The sequence below is a fragment of the Populus alba genome, chromosome 18 (genome assembly GCF_005239225.2).
Source record: "Populus alba chromosome 18, ASM523922v2, whole genome shotgun sequence".
NCBI classification, from domain to species: domain Eukaryota; kingdom Viridiplantae; phylum Streptophyta; class Magnoliopsida; order Malpighiales; family Salicaceae; genus Populus; species Populus alba.
The window spans coordinates 15,541,145-15,557,541 of NC_133301.1; the positions used below are offsets into that span (position 1 = coordinate 15,541,145).

Below are 16,397 nucleotides of genomic sequence, written 5' to 3' on the forward strand. Positions count from 1 at the left end.
CCTGTGATGCCAGCAATCAAGAGAGGCATGAGTGCCAACCAAGGTGATGGTATGAGCTTGCGATGAGGGAGTACATGGGTCCACATGATAAACGCCATCTTCACACCTACCGCGCATGAGCACTTCCCCCGTTGTCGGATCCTTCACAAGGTAAAAGAAGGGGTGAAATTCAATAACAACATTATTGTCAAGAGTAAACTTATGAACAAAAATTAAGTTTTTATGAATGAGGGGCACATGCAGGGTTTCTTTTAAACTAAGGGAGCGGGAAGGAGAGGAGACAGTAGTGGAACCAATATGAGCAACATGCAAACCTGTACCATCACCGAGAACCACCTCATCCTGGCCATCATACTCAGAGTGAATGGAGAGATTAGCCAAGTCAGACGTGATATTGTGCGAGGCAGCAGAGTCAAGAAGCCATTTGGCTTTCGGTGGAGCCGAAGAGGAAGTATAATTGGCAGTGGGGGAAGACTGCAGTTTGATACAATTCTTGGCAGTGTGACCAGGATGATCACATATTTGGCATACAATAGAGGGTCTTCTGGAAAGAGCTGCGTTGGAGAAGTTCTATCTAAAACGATTTTGTTGTTTCTGAAACGGGGATTAGATGGCTTCCGTTGAGAGGTATTGGCAGTGACCACCAGTGTTGAAGAAGAGTGGCCATCCATGCGTTTGAGATATTGTTCATGATCAATTAACAGATCATGTAATTCTGCAAATGACAAAGTAGTTTCTCGCGTACGTATGGGTGCCACCATATCTCTAAACTCAGAGCCAAGTCCATTAAGCACATATAATGTCAAATCATCATCTGAAACGGGTGCATCAATCAAAGAGAGTTCGTCTGCAATTACCTTGACTGCATGAAGAAACTCAGACACCGTGCGTGAGCCCCTTTGAAAGTGTAAGATCTTCTTTCAACTGCATAATTCTAGCCCGAGATTTGCTAGCAAACAAGCGAGCGAGATGTTGCCAAGCATCACGGCTTGTGGTTGTCATGGCAATAAGGGACATGACTGCTTCAGAAACAGAAGCAAAAATAACATTCAGCAGCAACTGGTCTTGTCTGTTCCAGTGCGCATGAAGTGCCACAGCAGAGGTAGAAGAGGTTGCATTCGGTGTGGGAGGGCATTGAAGAGTGCCATCCAAGTATTTCATCAGATCATATCCAATGAGAATTGTGAGAAAAGTTGCACGCCAGGAAGGATAATTTGAGGATGTGAGTTTGTAGGGCAATTGGCTTGAGGTGTTGATAGTGATAAGGGGGAGTGAAGATGTAGAGTTAGAGCCAACAGACTCTGAAAGAGAAGGGGGATTGCCACTGGTTTCCATGGAGCTAAATAATATTTCTAACCTCGTGAGAGAAGGAGGCTCTGATACCATAAAAGGATTGCACACAAAATAGTTTTACTGAATTGATAATTCATTGTATTACAATAGTGTCTATATATTATACAAAACCTGTGTATGCGTAAGGAAAGTTAATGACAGAATATACAATCATAAACACAGCTGCAACTATAAGGAAACGTAATAAAATCAGATATTCTATACATGGAAATAGATCACTGATAAACTGAAGTTATGTTGATTTCCTTATAATAACATGGGCACGGGCCTTCAGCCCATCCATGAGAGTCAGTAGTTGTGAAACGATTCTTCTTTCTATTTGCCACCAGTTTTCTCACGTTTGGGAGCAATTGAATCAATCTCAGCAATAAATATAATTGCCGGGGCATTCTTTTCAGCTTCTTCAAAAGCTTTTCTGAGATTTTGCTCACTCTCTCCTGCCATCCTGGACATGATTTCTGGTCCGTTGATACAAAAGAAGAAAGCCCCAGTTTCATTAGCAATAGCCCTCGCTATCAATATTGTTTTACCAGTTCCAGGAGGACCATAAACCAGAATTCCTTTCGGTGGCTTCACACCAATGGTCTTGAAAAGTTGAGGAAACCTTAATGGCAGTTCAACCATTTCCCTGATCAGTGCCAATTGTTTCCTAGCACCACCATTATCATCGTAGCGAAATCGATCAAGACTTTCCTCATCTTCCCTCTTTACAGCTTCCCCTTCACGGAAGATCTCTGTATCAGGCGCAACCACACAGTACTAAGCAGGATCCGTCTCAGTGACCTTAAACTCCACACTCTTCATTCCTGCTCTGATGAGGTAATGATCTCCTTTCCTGACTGGACGAGAAGAATCCTTAAAGTAAGGCTTCAGGTAGGCATCAAACAGACTACCATTAAGGCCTTCAACTGTGTCATCCAAAGGCAGAATATGAACCCTCTCGCCATACCGCAAATTCGGACATACCTGCACCGAAACCATATCACCAAGCCTGACCCTTAAGTTTGACCTCGCAATCTTATTCATCAAAATCTTGGACTGATCGCTGTTGGTGGGAGGAGCCACTGGTGGTGGCTTTGAAACACTCAGAGGGGATAAAACACACTGTTTTATTACACAAAACCGAAGCTTACAATTATTACACAAAAGCTTAACAATTACACGCCCTCTCTCTCTCTATTCTCTTTCTAGTGTTCCTCTCAATTCTCTCCACTCAAATAAACACAAGCTGGGCATTCTATTTATACACAAAATCAGAATACGAAAATTCAACCTTCAAGTGTGAAGGCGGCTGGCGGCTGTGGCAGCTGGTGGCTGGCGGCTGCGGCTGGTGGCTGGTCGGTTAGTGGCAGCTAGTGGCTGGCTGGGCGGTGGTTGCCTTCCTTGACCTTCTAGATTGAGTTTAGATTCAACAAATCTCCCCTTTAAACTCAATCGAGGGATATCATGCCAAGCATGAATACTTCTCCCTTCAATGCCTTCTCTCTGCTTGTAGCGTTTATTCACTAATTTGGCTTTCGTCTTTTCTGGTGGGTCCTTATCTGCATGGAAACAAAATAGAGTTGTATCTTCCATAACCTGAGTGGTATCGTACAACTCTTCAAGATTCCGCATCTTTCTTGGTCCTTCTGACGAGGATGCTGATGGTGGTGTTGATGATGATGCTCCTGGTGTGTTCCTCCTGTTGAATACAGGGAATCTGTGTACCGGACTTTGTGGTTCAGCTGCTGGTATAAACACTGGACTTTGTGGTTCAGCTGCTGGCACAATCGGTTCTTCTACAGGTACAATCGGTTCTTCGACAAATACTGTTGGTACTTCTTCTCCTTCAAGGATCAAATCAAGATTGATCCATTTGATTGCTTCTTGATCACCATTCCATGCCCAAGATTTATCTTCTTCAAAGATAACATCTCTACTCGTAATCACCTTCTTCGTGATGGGATTATACAGCCTGTATCCCATCCTTCTTTCACCATATCCCACAAAGATGCATTTCTCGCTCTTATCATCGAGCTTTCTCCTTCTTGCATCTGGGATCTTTGCATATGCCACACAACCAAAGACTCGTAGATGAGTAACACTTGGTTTGTGACCACTCCATGCTTCTTCTGGAGTAACTCCTTGCAAACTTCTGGTCGGGCAGCGATTCAACAGATACACTGCACATGATACAGCTTCAGCCCAGTATTGCTTGGGCAACTTCTTTGCTTTGAGCAGACTTCTAGCCATGTCAAGAATCGTGCGATTCTTCCTTTCTGCTACACCATTCAGCTGTGGTGTATAAGCTGGCGTTGTTTGATGTCTGATGCCTTGTTGTGTACAATAGGCTTCAAAGTCATTGACTGTATATTCTCCTCCTTGATCAGATCTTACTGTTCTGATCGTATAACCAGTTTGCTTCTCCACAATTGCTTTAAAATCTTTAAAACAATTGAATACTTCTGACTTCCTCTTCAGAAAGTATATCCATGTCTTTCTACTAAAATCATCAGTAAAAGTGAGGAAGTACCTATTTTGTCCAGTCGACATAGGCGTTATTGGGCCACACACATCTGTGTGTACTAACTCCAGTGGCCTTTTTGCTCTCCAGTTGACTTCTTTGGCAAAACTGGATCTGTGATGTTTGCTGAGGACACAACTCTCACAGACTTCATCTGGATGATCAATGTGAGGCAAACCTTTGACCATCTTCTTGCTTGCTAGCATCTTCAAACTCGTGAAATTCAGATGTCCAAGCCTCAGGTGCCAAAGCCATTCTTCACTGTTGGTGATGGCGCTCAAACACCTTGCTGCATCATACTGGATGTTCAAAGGAAACATCCTATTCTTGGACATTTTCACATAGGCCATTAATCTCCAATTGTTGTCTCTAATTGCCAGATGACAATTCTCCGAGTAAAAAGTATAGCCTCTCTCCAAAAGTTGACCTAAACTGAGTAGGTTCTGTTTTATGGCTGGGACATAATAGACATCGGCGATGTAGCTGGAATCGCCATTCTTCATCTTGACTGGGATGTTGCCTTTACCTTTGAATGGAACCTTTGTGGTATCTCCAAAAGTAACTAGACCTTGCTTGGTCTCATCTAGATTACTAAATAACTCTCGGTAGCCGCACATGTGATTGCTGGCTCCAGTATCTAGATACCATATGTCCTCCTTTTTCTTATCAAGTCCTTGTTGGACAAGAAATGCAGTTTCTTCTCTGTCATCCTTCTCTACATAGTTGGCTTGCTCACGTATCTCCAACGGAGCTTTTCTTCTGCATTCAGTGCTATAGTGCCCAAATTGATTGCAACTATAACATTTGATATTCCTCTTGTCACGGTTATTGTAACCGCCTCCTCTTCCTCTGGGAGTGAATGTTTGTTGTCCTCGGCCTCCTCTGGTGGTGCTTCTACCACCTCTTCCTCTGAAGCTTGTATTCCAAGAACCTCTTCCTTGGAATCTCTGGAATCCTCCTCTGGATTGTTGACTTCCTCCTTGAGTGGTGTAGCCACTTGATGAAGTCTCCCCTTGCTCATATCTGTCCTTGAGAGACAGCTTTGCTTGTAAGGCATGCTCAATTGCCTTATCTCCGTTTCGCTTTACAATCTTCTGCTCATGAGCTTGCAAAGAACTCATAAGCTCATCAACCATCAACTTGTCCACATCTTTGGACTCTTCAATTGCGACAACAACAAAATCGAATTTTGGATCTAGGGATCTCAAAATTTTTTCAGTAATTCGAGCATCGATGATGGCTTCTCCATTTCTCCTCATCTGGTTGACTATCACCATAATCCTTGTGTGATAATCAGAAATAGACTCCGAGGACTTCATTTGCAATAACTCAAATTCTCCTCGCAAAGATTGAAGACGAATCTTCTTGATTCTGTCAGCACCTTTGTATTTCTGTTGGAGAGCCTCCCATATATCATGTGATGTTTCAGCGGAAGCTATGATCTCGAATGTATCTTCATCAAGACCTTGGTAGATGATGGTCTTGGCTTTGTTGTCCTTCTTTCTGTTGACTTTCAAGGCTTGCTTCTGTGCCTCTTGTAAAGTATCTTCTCTTTCTTTGGACTCTGGTTCATCATAACCAGTTTGTACAATATCAAAACACTCTTGTGACCCAAGAAATGCCTTCAATCTGATGCACCAACTATCATAGTTGTCTTTGGTCAGCTTTGGAATGAGTGTATGTGTACCTTCTGTAGTCATTTTCCTCTTTTAATGACTATATCGCCTTCTGGGAGCCGAATTTGGCCAAACGGATACTGTAGATCGATCCGGAATGGTCCAAATAGTAGGGAACCGGTCTGACTTTGTTGAAATCGGGTCCGAAAATGGGTGAACCGGTCAAAAAATCACTTCTGTATGGCGGGCGGTTCGCTGGGTTGAACCGGGAATATTCTGTGGAATATTCGGGGAATATTCCTTCGGCTCGGCTGAGGCTGGAACGCGGCTCGGCTCGGCGCGAGATACGGCTCGGCTTGTGGCTCGGCTGGACTCGGCTTATGGCTCGGCTAGGACTCGGCGTATACGGCTCGGCGCGACTCAAATATGGCGCGCGTGTGGCTCAGTCATCTTCAACCTCGGGGCGCGTGGGATGCGCGTGGGCTAACTGGCTGAATATTCAGGCGGCGCGTGTGGGCTACCCTGAACTCAGATTTGGCTGATTTTTGCGGCAGTGAGTTCGTATTGATGAGCTCTACACTTTGGAATGATCAAAACTTGTTTTTGACAATTTTGAAAATTCGGATATACCCCAAAACACTTCTGTTTTCCGACGAACGGGGCTCTGATACCAATTGTTGGTGGGAGGAGCCACTGGTGGTGGCTTTGAAACACTCAGAGGGGATAAAACACACTGTTTTATTACACAAAACCGAAGCTTACAATTATTACACAAAAGCTTAACAATTACACGCCCTCTCTCTCTCTATTCTCTTTCTAGTGTTCCTCTCAATTCTCTCCACTCAAATAAACACAAGCTGGGCATTCTATTTATACACAAAATCAGAATACGAAAATTCAACCTTCAAGTGTGAAGGCGGCTGGCGGCTGTGGCAGCTGGTGGCTGGCGGCTGCGGCTGGTGGCTGGTCGGTTGGTGGCAGCTGGTGGCTGGCTGGGCGGTGGTTGCCTTCCTTGACCTTCTAGATTGAGTTTAGATTCAACAATCGCAGCTATCATCAGCTAGGGCAGTACAAACTGTACCACTCCTCGTCTTTCCCTTGATCAACAAGTTATCTCTGCGGAAAATATCAAGTTGCTCCATTAATGTAGCTGGATTGAGTGTGATGACAGAGTTGTCATCGTTAATGGCTTCATCAACAAGAAGCCTGCTGGGTGCCTTCTTGCGATCCATGATTGCAGAACTAAAACCTCTCTTTCTTTTGTTTGTGCCCGCCTGATCTCTCGTAACCCAAAGAGCGAGCAAATCTTTTTGAATGAACAATAATGTCGATACCACTGTGTTTATAAACAAGTCTCTAGTCCCTTTTACGTACGCGTTGTTTATGGAATCAGACAAGTGCTCGGATTTTATAGAAATTATATCTGATTTAGGTTTCCGCTTCTATTCGGTTTCAAGCCCTATATGTTTCTTGTTAGAATTAGGATTTCAAACAAAATTTTAAAACCTGACTTGGGCTAACATATAGATATTTTCAGGGCTTAGCCGATTTTTTTTTCCTATTTTTTTATAACCTGCCCTGGGTCAAGTTTTCAGCCAGTTATATCCCGGTCGATCTATCATGCCAATCTAGATTTTAAAACAATTATCCTTTTTTTTTCTTTTGCTTATTAAGACTTTTTTTTTAAAGAAAAAATAAGTAGGCCATAATATAGTTATTGTCTGAGGAGTTTTTCTCCGTTCATAGTTAGAGTCGGCTATCCTCAATTAATATAATCCATGGGGCTGTAGGACATTAACAGTTCCATAATTTCACCATTGAAAGGAAAAAATAGAAACGTAATACTCAATTAATAGTTGGGAAATTGACAAGGAGGGAAATATATTCATATTTTTTACATGGATTTATGAGGTCGAGGACCTCGTATATTTTACATAGTGTACAGGTTCGTACCTCATCAAAATAATTTCTTAATCCAATATCTATTTTAAAATAATAAATATTTTTATTCTTTTTTTACTCAAGTACTGAACTTGCCAGTAATTTGATTTTGAAAGAAATCATATCAATGACAGGTGTTTAAGCATTCAAAATACTTTTATATTTCAAAACTTGACAATATAAAAGGTTACAGAATTTAATTTGAGGAAACGAAAGTCAGCGTAGGAAATATATTTTCTTTTTTTATATATATATAAAAAAAAGAACATTTGAAGCTGAAACCATAATCAATTTCGTCATTAAATTTTTTAAATAAAAAAACTACAAAACAAGTTTTCTTGAATTTTTCCAACTTTTCTGGTCACATATTTTACTTCTTATTTTATTTTATATTTTAATTTAATTAGTAGAAAAAAAAGAAAGAAAAGAAAGATAACAAAGAGAAGGAAAACAAACGAAAAAAAAAAGATTAAAAAGAAAAAAAAAAAGGAGAAAGATAATGAAAATAAAAGAAGAAAATAAAAGCAAGAGATGGAAGCCCAGATTCACATCACCTAACTAGAGTCTGAATTCATCTTTTATATTGTCAAGTTTTGAAATAGCATAGCATTTCAAGCATAACAAAAAAAAAAAAAATCAAGCAAAATAGAGGGATACATGCACGTGCGCACATCCTAGAATTAGTAAAATATATACATGTATATATAATTTTTTCATTTAATATATAAATATACCTCAAATATATACAAATCTTTTATTTTATATTGAATAATAAATATTTAAAATACTATAAATAAAATATAAATATATAAGTTTTTTATTTGATAAATAATAAACATAATATATATATATATATAATAGAAACTCAACCCCTAAATACTAATAGCTATAGCTCGATAGCAGACTCCAATTATGTGGAATTAGAAAGTCCTGCCATTACATATATATGGCAGTCCATTATATTTTGATAACAAGGCATGACGAAAACAAAACAAAAAAAACTATTAGGGTGTGCTATCATCAATGAGCAATTGTCATCTTACGGAGTTGAAATTCTATATTTTTAAAAATAAGATTCCGTATGGAAGCAGGCTGCTACCTGGATAAGAGGTTCAGAATACATTGCAACTCGAACATGACTCCGAGGCTTTCTATAAATGGAATCAATCTAGAGGAGTTGAACATCTCTGTTGATGAAGGCACAATTCACGTCAAATTTCCGATTTTCTATTCAAGTAATTGTCGAGGCAAAGAAAGCAATCCAGTTATTGTGAATTTGGAAGGAAGCCCTTTTGTCTACTCAGAAAAATGGAACAGTTAACAACATTGTCTTGATGACCCAAAATGACTCAATCTATGGTGGGTGCATGTCTATTTGCGATGAGAGCAGCAACTCTGCTAGAAATCATGCGAGTTGCAATGGCATCAACTGCTGCCAGATGAGAATCCCGTCGCATCTAATGTCTTTCAATGCAGTATTCAAGGATCTTGACGGTGGTCAAGGTAGAGGCAGGGATCAATGCAAGCATGCCTATTTAGTAGCTAGAGCAAAGATGGTTCCATGATAGGCTCAATAGTAGTCTTGAGACCCCTTACTCGGTGACAGATATGGACTCTGTGTCTGTGGTGCTGGACTGGATGATAGATTTATTGGATATTTGAATCTGTAGAAAGGAATGGATCATTAGCAGATAATAAAACATATCATTGTCATGTTAACAATTACGATAACATTTAAAGCAAACAGAAATCCTTATCTTCCTGCTGCTTGTCCAGGTAAACTTTCTCTCTGTCACGAAAATGGAAGCCTTGTAAATAGAATTCAGGGGCTTCCATTTTTGTTCCATTTTCTTCTTACTGAAAACAAATTATTACTGGATTACTTGGAGCTAATATCTGTTTCTTTGTCTATATATATGGATATATTCAGATATCAAGCAATCAGAAATTTTGTGGGGGTATAGGATTTTCTTAATTATGCTTAGCATGATTTTTAATCATTTTGATGGTAGCTGATCAAAGTCTGTGAGTAGTGATCAAAGCCACCTAATTCATTATCAGAATTCGAAACACTTCAAAGATAATAAAGAAAATGAATCATAAACATTGTTGATGTTGAGTGTAAAACAAATCTGTCAAGCCCATCTCACCTTGGGCTGGGCTGGTCTGGGCTACGATCACCTTTCCTGATCCAGGCCCAGGCGAGGTGAAACTCCCCATGCATGAGCGAGACTCGCCCCGGCCTGCCCTGTGTATATTCTTTCTTCCTATTTTTTTACACATTTATTTTATAAAATTATATAAACCATTCACCAGTACTTTTTTCTACCGCTTACGCACTACAATAATAATATCTCTCCCTTTATTATTAACCTGATAAAGCATCACTCTACATAGTAAACTACACCATTCACCGTGTGTTATTCACGGTCCATTTTCTTAGAAAGAACTTGAAATCCCATCAAGGTAAGGGGGATTTTAGGGTTGTTTGGAACTGCCTTATGTTTCTCTAAATTAAAAAAAAAAGTTGTTCAAAATTAATAACTTTTATGTTTTTTATGGCTATAGTTAAAAGTAATTTTTTAAATAAATAAAAAAATATTATTTCAATATATTTTTAAATAAAACATATTTTAAAAAATAATTGTTATTACACTTATAAATACTCTTTAATGATTGTTAGTCAGCTCACTCTCCACTAAACATAGAACTCACTTAAGGAAAGAAAACACACCGATCTTTTTGCAAAAAAAAAAAATTATTATTTTTATCTTCTTGAATTATTTTATTTACTTGTCATTGGAAAGACTTCAAAAACTAATTAAATATAAAAATATCTCTCAATGAAAGATTTATTTTACAGAATCAACACAACACGGACTCAAAACTTATTAATAAAGAAAAGTCCATTTCCATGTAAAGATTTTGGTTCAATATTTGTTTTATTTTTTTTTCCTTTTTTATTTTTCTTTTTGACATTGAATATGAATTTGATATTTTATACATTTAATGTTATTTTGTAATTGATTGAAACTTTGAAATGATTTTTATTTTAAAATAAAATGATGAAAAAGACTCTATCAAAATATTAATAAATATAGAAGATCTAAATTATGAAAAAAAAATATGTTAAAAAACCAAAAATCATATTAAGAAAAAAAAGAAATATATCATGTTGTAGCATTTAATTTATGTTATGAAATAGAAAAGATAAATACAAATGGGATAAGAATATACTTTATAGCAAGGACGGAGATAAAAACCATAAATTATATGATTTTTATCCCTCCAAAAAGGAGGAATTGATGGAATATGGGCCGAGGACAACATTTATTATTATAAAAAAAAACTGTGCATTTTTTTTTTGTTAATTTGAATATATGAGATATCTTCTAAATAACTTTCACATCACTTAAAATTAAATCTTTCCGATGATAAAAAAAATTCAAGTAATTTGGGATGAAGTTTTATATATATTTTGGATAATTCGTTAATCTTTTGATATTAATAATCTAATTTATTTATTTTAATTAAGGTGATTAGAGAAGGATGTTGAATACCTGCAAAAAATTTGTTTGGTTAATTTAAGAACTCTCTAATAATTAAGTCAGTGAGTTTTTGAGAGAAAATACAATAATATTACAAGAAAACGCTCTGAAAATAATTATGCAGTAGAGAATAAAAATTTCAAATCTTTTTTTGTTAAAAGATTCATGGTCTATTTATAGCATATAAGTCTTTTTTATGAAAAAGAGAGGCTAAAATATAATATTACCCTAATGATTTTAAGGAAAAAAAATATCATTTACATATATATTAATATTGATAGAAAATATCTCTAATATAAGTATTAATGAGAAAAAATATTTCTGATATATGTATTAATATTGATGGAATTATAGCGGACACTAAGAGAACTTTTACATAGTATCCTTTACTCAATAATAATATAAATGAAAATATAGTGGACTCCAGAATAATTTTATATAACTAAGGGTGTAAAAAGAATATAAACTAAAATGTAGTTGTGTCCACGGAATTAGATCATTCCTTTAATTAAACCCATAAAAAATGTTTTTTTGAGGGTGTTTTTAGACCCATTAAATCTAGATTTACCACTTCTATTTTAAAAAATTAAAAGACATACCTCGCACACCAGTTTATTACAATTAAAAAAAGTTTAATATGATCATGGCTTTTCTATTATCTTCACTCTTCGGGACCCGATATTTTTGTCCACTTCATTAAAGAATTGCCATTGCTCGAGCTTAGGATATGGCATTTGGAAAATGACAGCAAGGGAGATGGTAGAGTTAGATCATGGCCTCATGGGATGCTCTGTCCTTTGTGTTCATTGCGCGGGCCATACCCAATCTCTTTCCATAAAAGAAATACAAGGATGTTAGCGTGCACAGATGGGCTTTAATGGCGCTCTTGTTTTCAAGTGCTCAAGAGCATTATGCTTTTGGGACACGGGATGATGACTCTCTGTTAATACGTAACGACTTCAACAGCTGTTTCTAATTACGGGCAACTAGAACACACAATTACAAAAAAAAAGGAGGAAAGTGCTACAAGTCTAAAACCAATACCACAAGCATATTTAAGTTTGACATACTTTCAATATGTATGTAGGAGTGGTTTTTCATCTAGTGATGAAGGAGCACCAATATCGAAGCTGGAAATTGTTGAGGCAGAAGTAACATCCCAAGGTGCTCCCATCACTTCTTTTCTGTCATATTCACTCTCTTGTTGGACGGTCAAGTTTTCGGATTTTTTAATCCTCTCCAACACCATCGTGACTTCTTTCATCGTAGGCCTTTCTTTCCCATTTAACCTCAAGCAGCTCCTAGCCAAGCTAGCAACCATCAACACATCCTCTCTTTCCCCTTGCTTCACAACCTGAGGATCAAGAATATCAAACAGGCAGTTGCTCTCCATGGCCATTATGAAATATGTGGCTAAACTTCTGCCTTGTTCTTCTGATCTTTTTGAACGAGATTGCCTTCTGCCCAGTAAGTAGCTCAACAAGAACCACACCAAAGCTATAGACATCACTCTTGTCTGTGAATTGGCTTGATTGGAAGTACTCTGGATCCAAGTACCCAAAGGTGCCTTGTACTTGAGTAGTGACATGAGTCTGGTCGATGCTTACGGACCTTGAAGTCCCAAAATCTGCAACTTTGGCTCTATACTTCTCATCAAGCAGGATGTTTGTAGACTTGATGTCTCTATGAAAAATGGGGAGGGAGGCTGCTGAATGTAGATAGAAAAGTGCCCCTGCTACCTCTGCTGCAATCCTTAAGCGCATTTCCCAAGTTAAAGGGAATTCCTCATTAGGGTCATGGAGAAACTGGTAAAGGGTCCCATTGGGAATGAATTCGTAGACTAACAATGGAAGTTCAGTCTCTAAACAACAACCCAAAAGCTTAACCACATTTCTATGGTTAATTTGGGATAGAAGGACGACCTCGTTGATAAATTGTCTGAGATTCCCTTCATCAATTACTTTGGATTTCTTGACTGCAACGATTTTTCCATCCGCCAACATCCCTTTGTAAACTGTTCCTTGGCCTCCCTGGCCCAGCGTTCTATTCACATTGTAATGATCAGTGGCCTTGTCTAATTCTTTCGAAGGAAACATTTTGATTTTCTCAACACTGACTTCACCTGAAGATAGTTGTTCTTGCAGTAAAAGACCACCATTCCTCTTAAAGTACTTTTTCTTTAGTTTTTCACTCCTCTTTCTCTTGAATACTTTGTACAACCACCATAAACCAATGAGTAGAAAAAGTGCTCCAAATCCCACTCCAACACCTGCACAAGTCAACCAATTGCATTCAATTCTTTTTTTAGAGCTGAACTCAGAAAAACAAATTCTGTATGTTTGCTTGAGTAATGGTGCAGTATCCGCAATTATTTGATGCTGCTGGGATAGGATTGGTGATTTTGGGGCTGTACAGCTGCAGCAAGGGTCTAGATTTTATCCCTAACTTCCATTTTGCAGATTGTCTTTACTACTTATCCAGGCAACAGAGAACATCAATTGAATTTCCTTCTTGCTTCCTCTAGCTCATTGTTTTTCCTGTACCGCTTTGATCAGTGGAGGATCTTGCATAAAATTTCCATCAATTCTACATTGTTAAGCGCAGTGTTGTAGTTTGTCTCCATATTCTACTTTATTCATGTCAGTTTTGAAAGGAGAATTTAATTCTTAAAAAACAGTAAGTTAAATTTTAATTTCTTTTTATAATTTTGATTGTCTGGTTTACTAAGTGTAAAATCTTATTTTTAATCTTATGTGAAGAAAAAAATTATTACAAGCATATTTCAAGAGAGTGTACTTTTTTACTTGAAACTAATTATTCATACATTTTTTCAAGAAAGCATTATTCATACTTGGGAAAGAAGAAAATTGTGAAACAAAGATCTAATTACAAATAAAATTTGATTGAAAAGAAGGGCACAAAATTGAATACTTTAGAAGGCTAAATTGTACGATCAATCTCCCTGAGTAATTGGTTATGGCATCAACAAAAAAAATTTCATGTCATTGGTTCAAAAAATCATAAGTGAAAATATTTTTAGTATTTTAATGGTTCATGGATTTTGTTTTTATTTTTCTTCTTATATCTGTTTTTTTTTTTCAAAGTGAATATTAAAAAATAATTAATAGAATATTATAAGTAATTATTTTTTTGTATTATAAAATTTGTCGCATATATACACATGTGTCACACGATAATTAATTAATTAATTATTACTAGTTATAGGAGCATAAACGTATATACTACTTGAAAAAAAAAAAAAAAATCGTAAGGGAGGCTGCTGTCTTCTCTGATCTCTCTTAGAGGATCAACCATTGAATCTGATTTTTCTTCGAGCTTATAAAATCGTCAATTATGACATTTGTAGCACTATCATGAGACAAGTCAACAACACAGTTTTCCTCTAAGCAAACATTACAATGCCAGTCAATTGTTTTCTTGACCCATTTAAAGTGTGACATAATCTATAGTCATTTCTATCATGATGATGTAGAGTGAAAATGCAACATACCTATGCCTGCCATTTTAGCTTTGATTTTACGCCGGTAATTGTCGTATGCTCTACCCGCTGCAACACATGAAGAAACCACAGAGTTGATGGATCAGGGAACCATACAATGGTAAACCATGCCAGAAGAATCTATAGAGTAGGAATTGTAACCAGGAGTTTACCTTCACAAATACCATAACGATAAGGATTTCCTTCGAAGCCTGGTCTGCAAGAGCATTGAACGGTGGAGCTCTGGTTGGTTGAATTAATGGAAGGATTCAGAAACTGACACGTAGAAGAATAACTTGAATTATGGAATGATCCATTCTTGACAAGTGATTCAAATACCCTTTCGTCTATCCCCCAATCCAGCACTACGGGAACAGAGTCCCTATGTCTCATGTCATAAGGGTCAGAGTCCCCTCCGACGTCAGAATAATAGCTCCCGTAGTTGATCCAACTTTGGGCAACTAAATAGGCATATCTGCATTGCTTTTCCCCACTGCTTCCTTTTCCATCGTCTAACCCCTTCATGGTTACATTAAAAAACCTTGAGAAATGAAGGAATCGTGGTCTGGCAACAGTCGGTCCCACTGCAGCTAGCCATCATGCTATCACGGTTTTTGTCACAAATTGACACACACACACCAATAGTAGATTGATTTTGGTTCATCAAGGCAAGATTGCCACAACCCCTTGCAATGAAGTAATTCTCGGAGGAGAAAACAAAAGGGCTTCCTTCCAAGTCAACGACTGTGTTTCTATCTTTGCCTCCACAATTTGCAGAAACAACTGGAAACATGACCCCAATCGTACTGCGACGAACAGAGATGTCTCTCACCTCCAGTTTAGTGCCGTCTACTGTAAGTTTAGGAACTCCACTACTGGAGTTGCAGAGTATTTTGAACCTTTCGTCTAGGTAACTTCCTTCTTCCATTCCAAAGGGATATGGAATACAAATGTTTCCACAAGAAGATGGACATCGCATTTCAACCTGTGATACTGCAGTACGCAATGACCAGAACAACAGGATGACCTGAAATACTGTTAACTCAACAGCTGCCATATTCTTTTTCTTCTTCTTTCAGACAGTAGCTTTTTAGAAGAGAGAAGCTATAAAACGGGCTCTTACTTGGCAAGTAACCCAGCCATATGTTAAGTTATCCAAGATCTTCTTCTTCTTTCTACTAATTTTCTTTGTTTGTTCTTTTCCTTTCGCCTTCCATGAGTAGAAAGTTAAAAACCAAAGTCTTTAGAACCACACAAAGAATTAAGCAGCCAGACTTGACCGAGTCAGTCAATTACACTATCCTATACTATAGTGGGTTATAATTGCATCAACGGTCTAGTTTTGCCAATGGGACTCCATCTCCTCTTGAAGCCACACTCCCACTTTTATTAGAGGTTGCAGGTTCAATTCCTCGAAAGGGAAGTCAATCTCAATTGCTAAAGCACAAAAACAAATAAAAAAAAAATCATTTTCTTTGTTTATTAATTTGAACTTGAAATATTTATTAAAGGTTCTTCAACATTAAATTTTCTAGCTATTTCCTAAAGTATAATATATATATATATATATATAAAAGAGTAATCAAATTAAAAAATCTACAAATATTTAATGCTAACACAATCCTGCACACAAATCTAAACCACACATTTTTCTACTTTGAGACGGTAGCTTTTTAGCAGAGAGAAGGAACATAAACGGGCTTTCACATGGAAAGTAATTAACCCAGCCATATGTTAAGCTGTCCAATCTATATATTAAGTTATCCAATCATTTACCCCTAATTATCAAACATACCCTAACATCATATATCATGCTATCAAGTTAAATCTTGACATTACATTTCTTTCTAATCAACAGATCTTCTCTGATCACTTATAAGGTTCCATCCACTTGATGTTAGGGGCTCCACAGTCATTATCTCCATTAGTCTATTTGT

At 37.4% G+C, this 16,397-nt stretch overlaps 2 protein-coding genes and 1 pseudogene across 2 annotated transcripts; all 3 read right to left on the reverse strand.

The window, feature by feature from the left end:
- Positions 1 to 1,668: 1,668 nt before the first annotated feature.
- On the reverse strand, positions 1,669 to 6,704 carry LOC118042656 (cell division control protein 48 homolog A). Its single transcript, XM_035050364.1, has 3 exons — positions 6,549 to 6,704; positions 2,151 to 2,427; positions 1,669 to 2,087 (listed from the first exon to the last, which is right to left on the reverse strand). Exons 1-3 carry the CDS (start codon positions 6,702 to 6,704, stop codon positions 1,669 to 1,671), a joined length of 852 nt encoding a protein of 283 aa, XP_034906255.1.
- A 5,200-nt stretch (positions 6,705 to 11,904) lies between these two features.
- LOC118042626 (wall-associated receptor kinase-like 9) lies at positions 11,905 to 15,008 on the reverse strand (annotated as a pseudogene).
- Positions 14,993 to 15,517, reverse strand: LOC118042627 (wall-associated receptor kinase-like 8). The gene has a single exon (XM_035050327.2). It carries the CDS (start codon positions 15,515 to 15,517, stop codon positions 14,993 to 14,995), a length of 525 nt encoding a protein of 174 aa, XP_034906218.1.
- Between the last annotated feature and the right edge of the window lie 880 nt (positions 15,518 to 16,397).

Excerpts from the sequence above, each read along its gene's own strand:
- LOC118042627 (XM_035050327.2), bottom strand. The coding sequence starts at position 15,517 with ATGGCAGCTGTTGAGTTAACAGTATTTCAGGTCATCCTGTTGTTCTGG.
- LOC118042656 (XM_035050364.1), bottom strand. The coding sequence starts at position 6,704 with ATGGATCGCAAGAAGGCACCCAGCAGGCTTCTTGTTGATGAAGCCATT. Across the intron at positions 2,428-6,548 it reads GAAAGACGAGGAGTGGTACA|CCACCACCAGTGGCTCCTCC; the intron begins GTTTGTACTGCC and ends AGTGTTTCAAAG. Across the intron at positions 2,088-2,150 it reads CATCAGAGCAGGAATGAAGA|AGATCTTCCGTGAAGGGGAA; the intron begins GTGTGGAGTTTA and ends CGCCTGATACAG.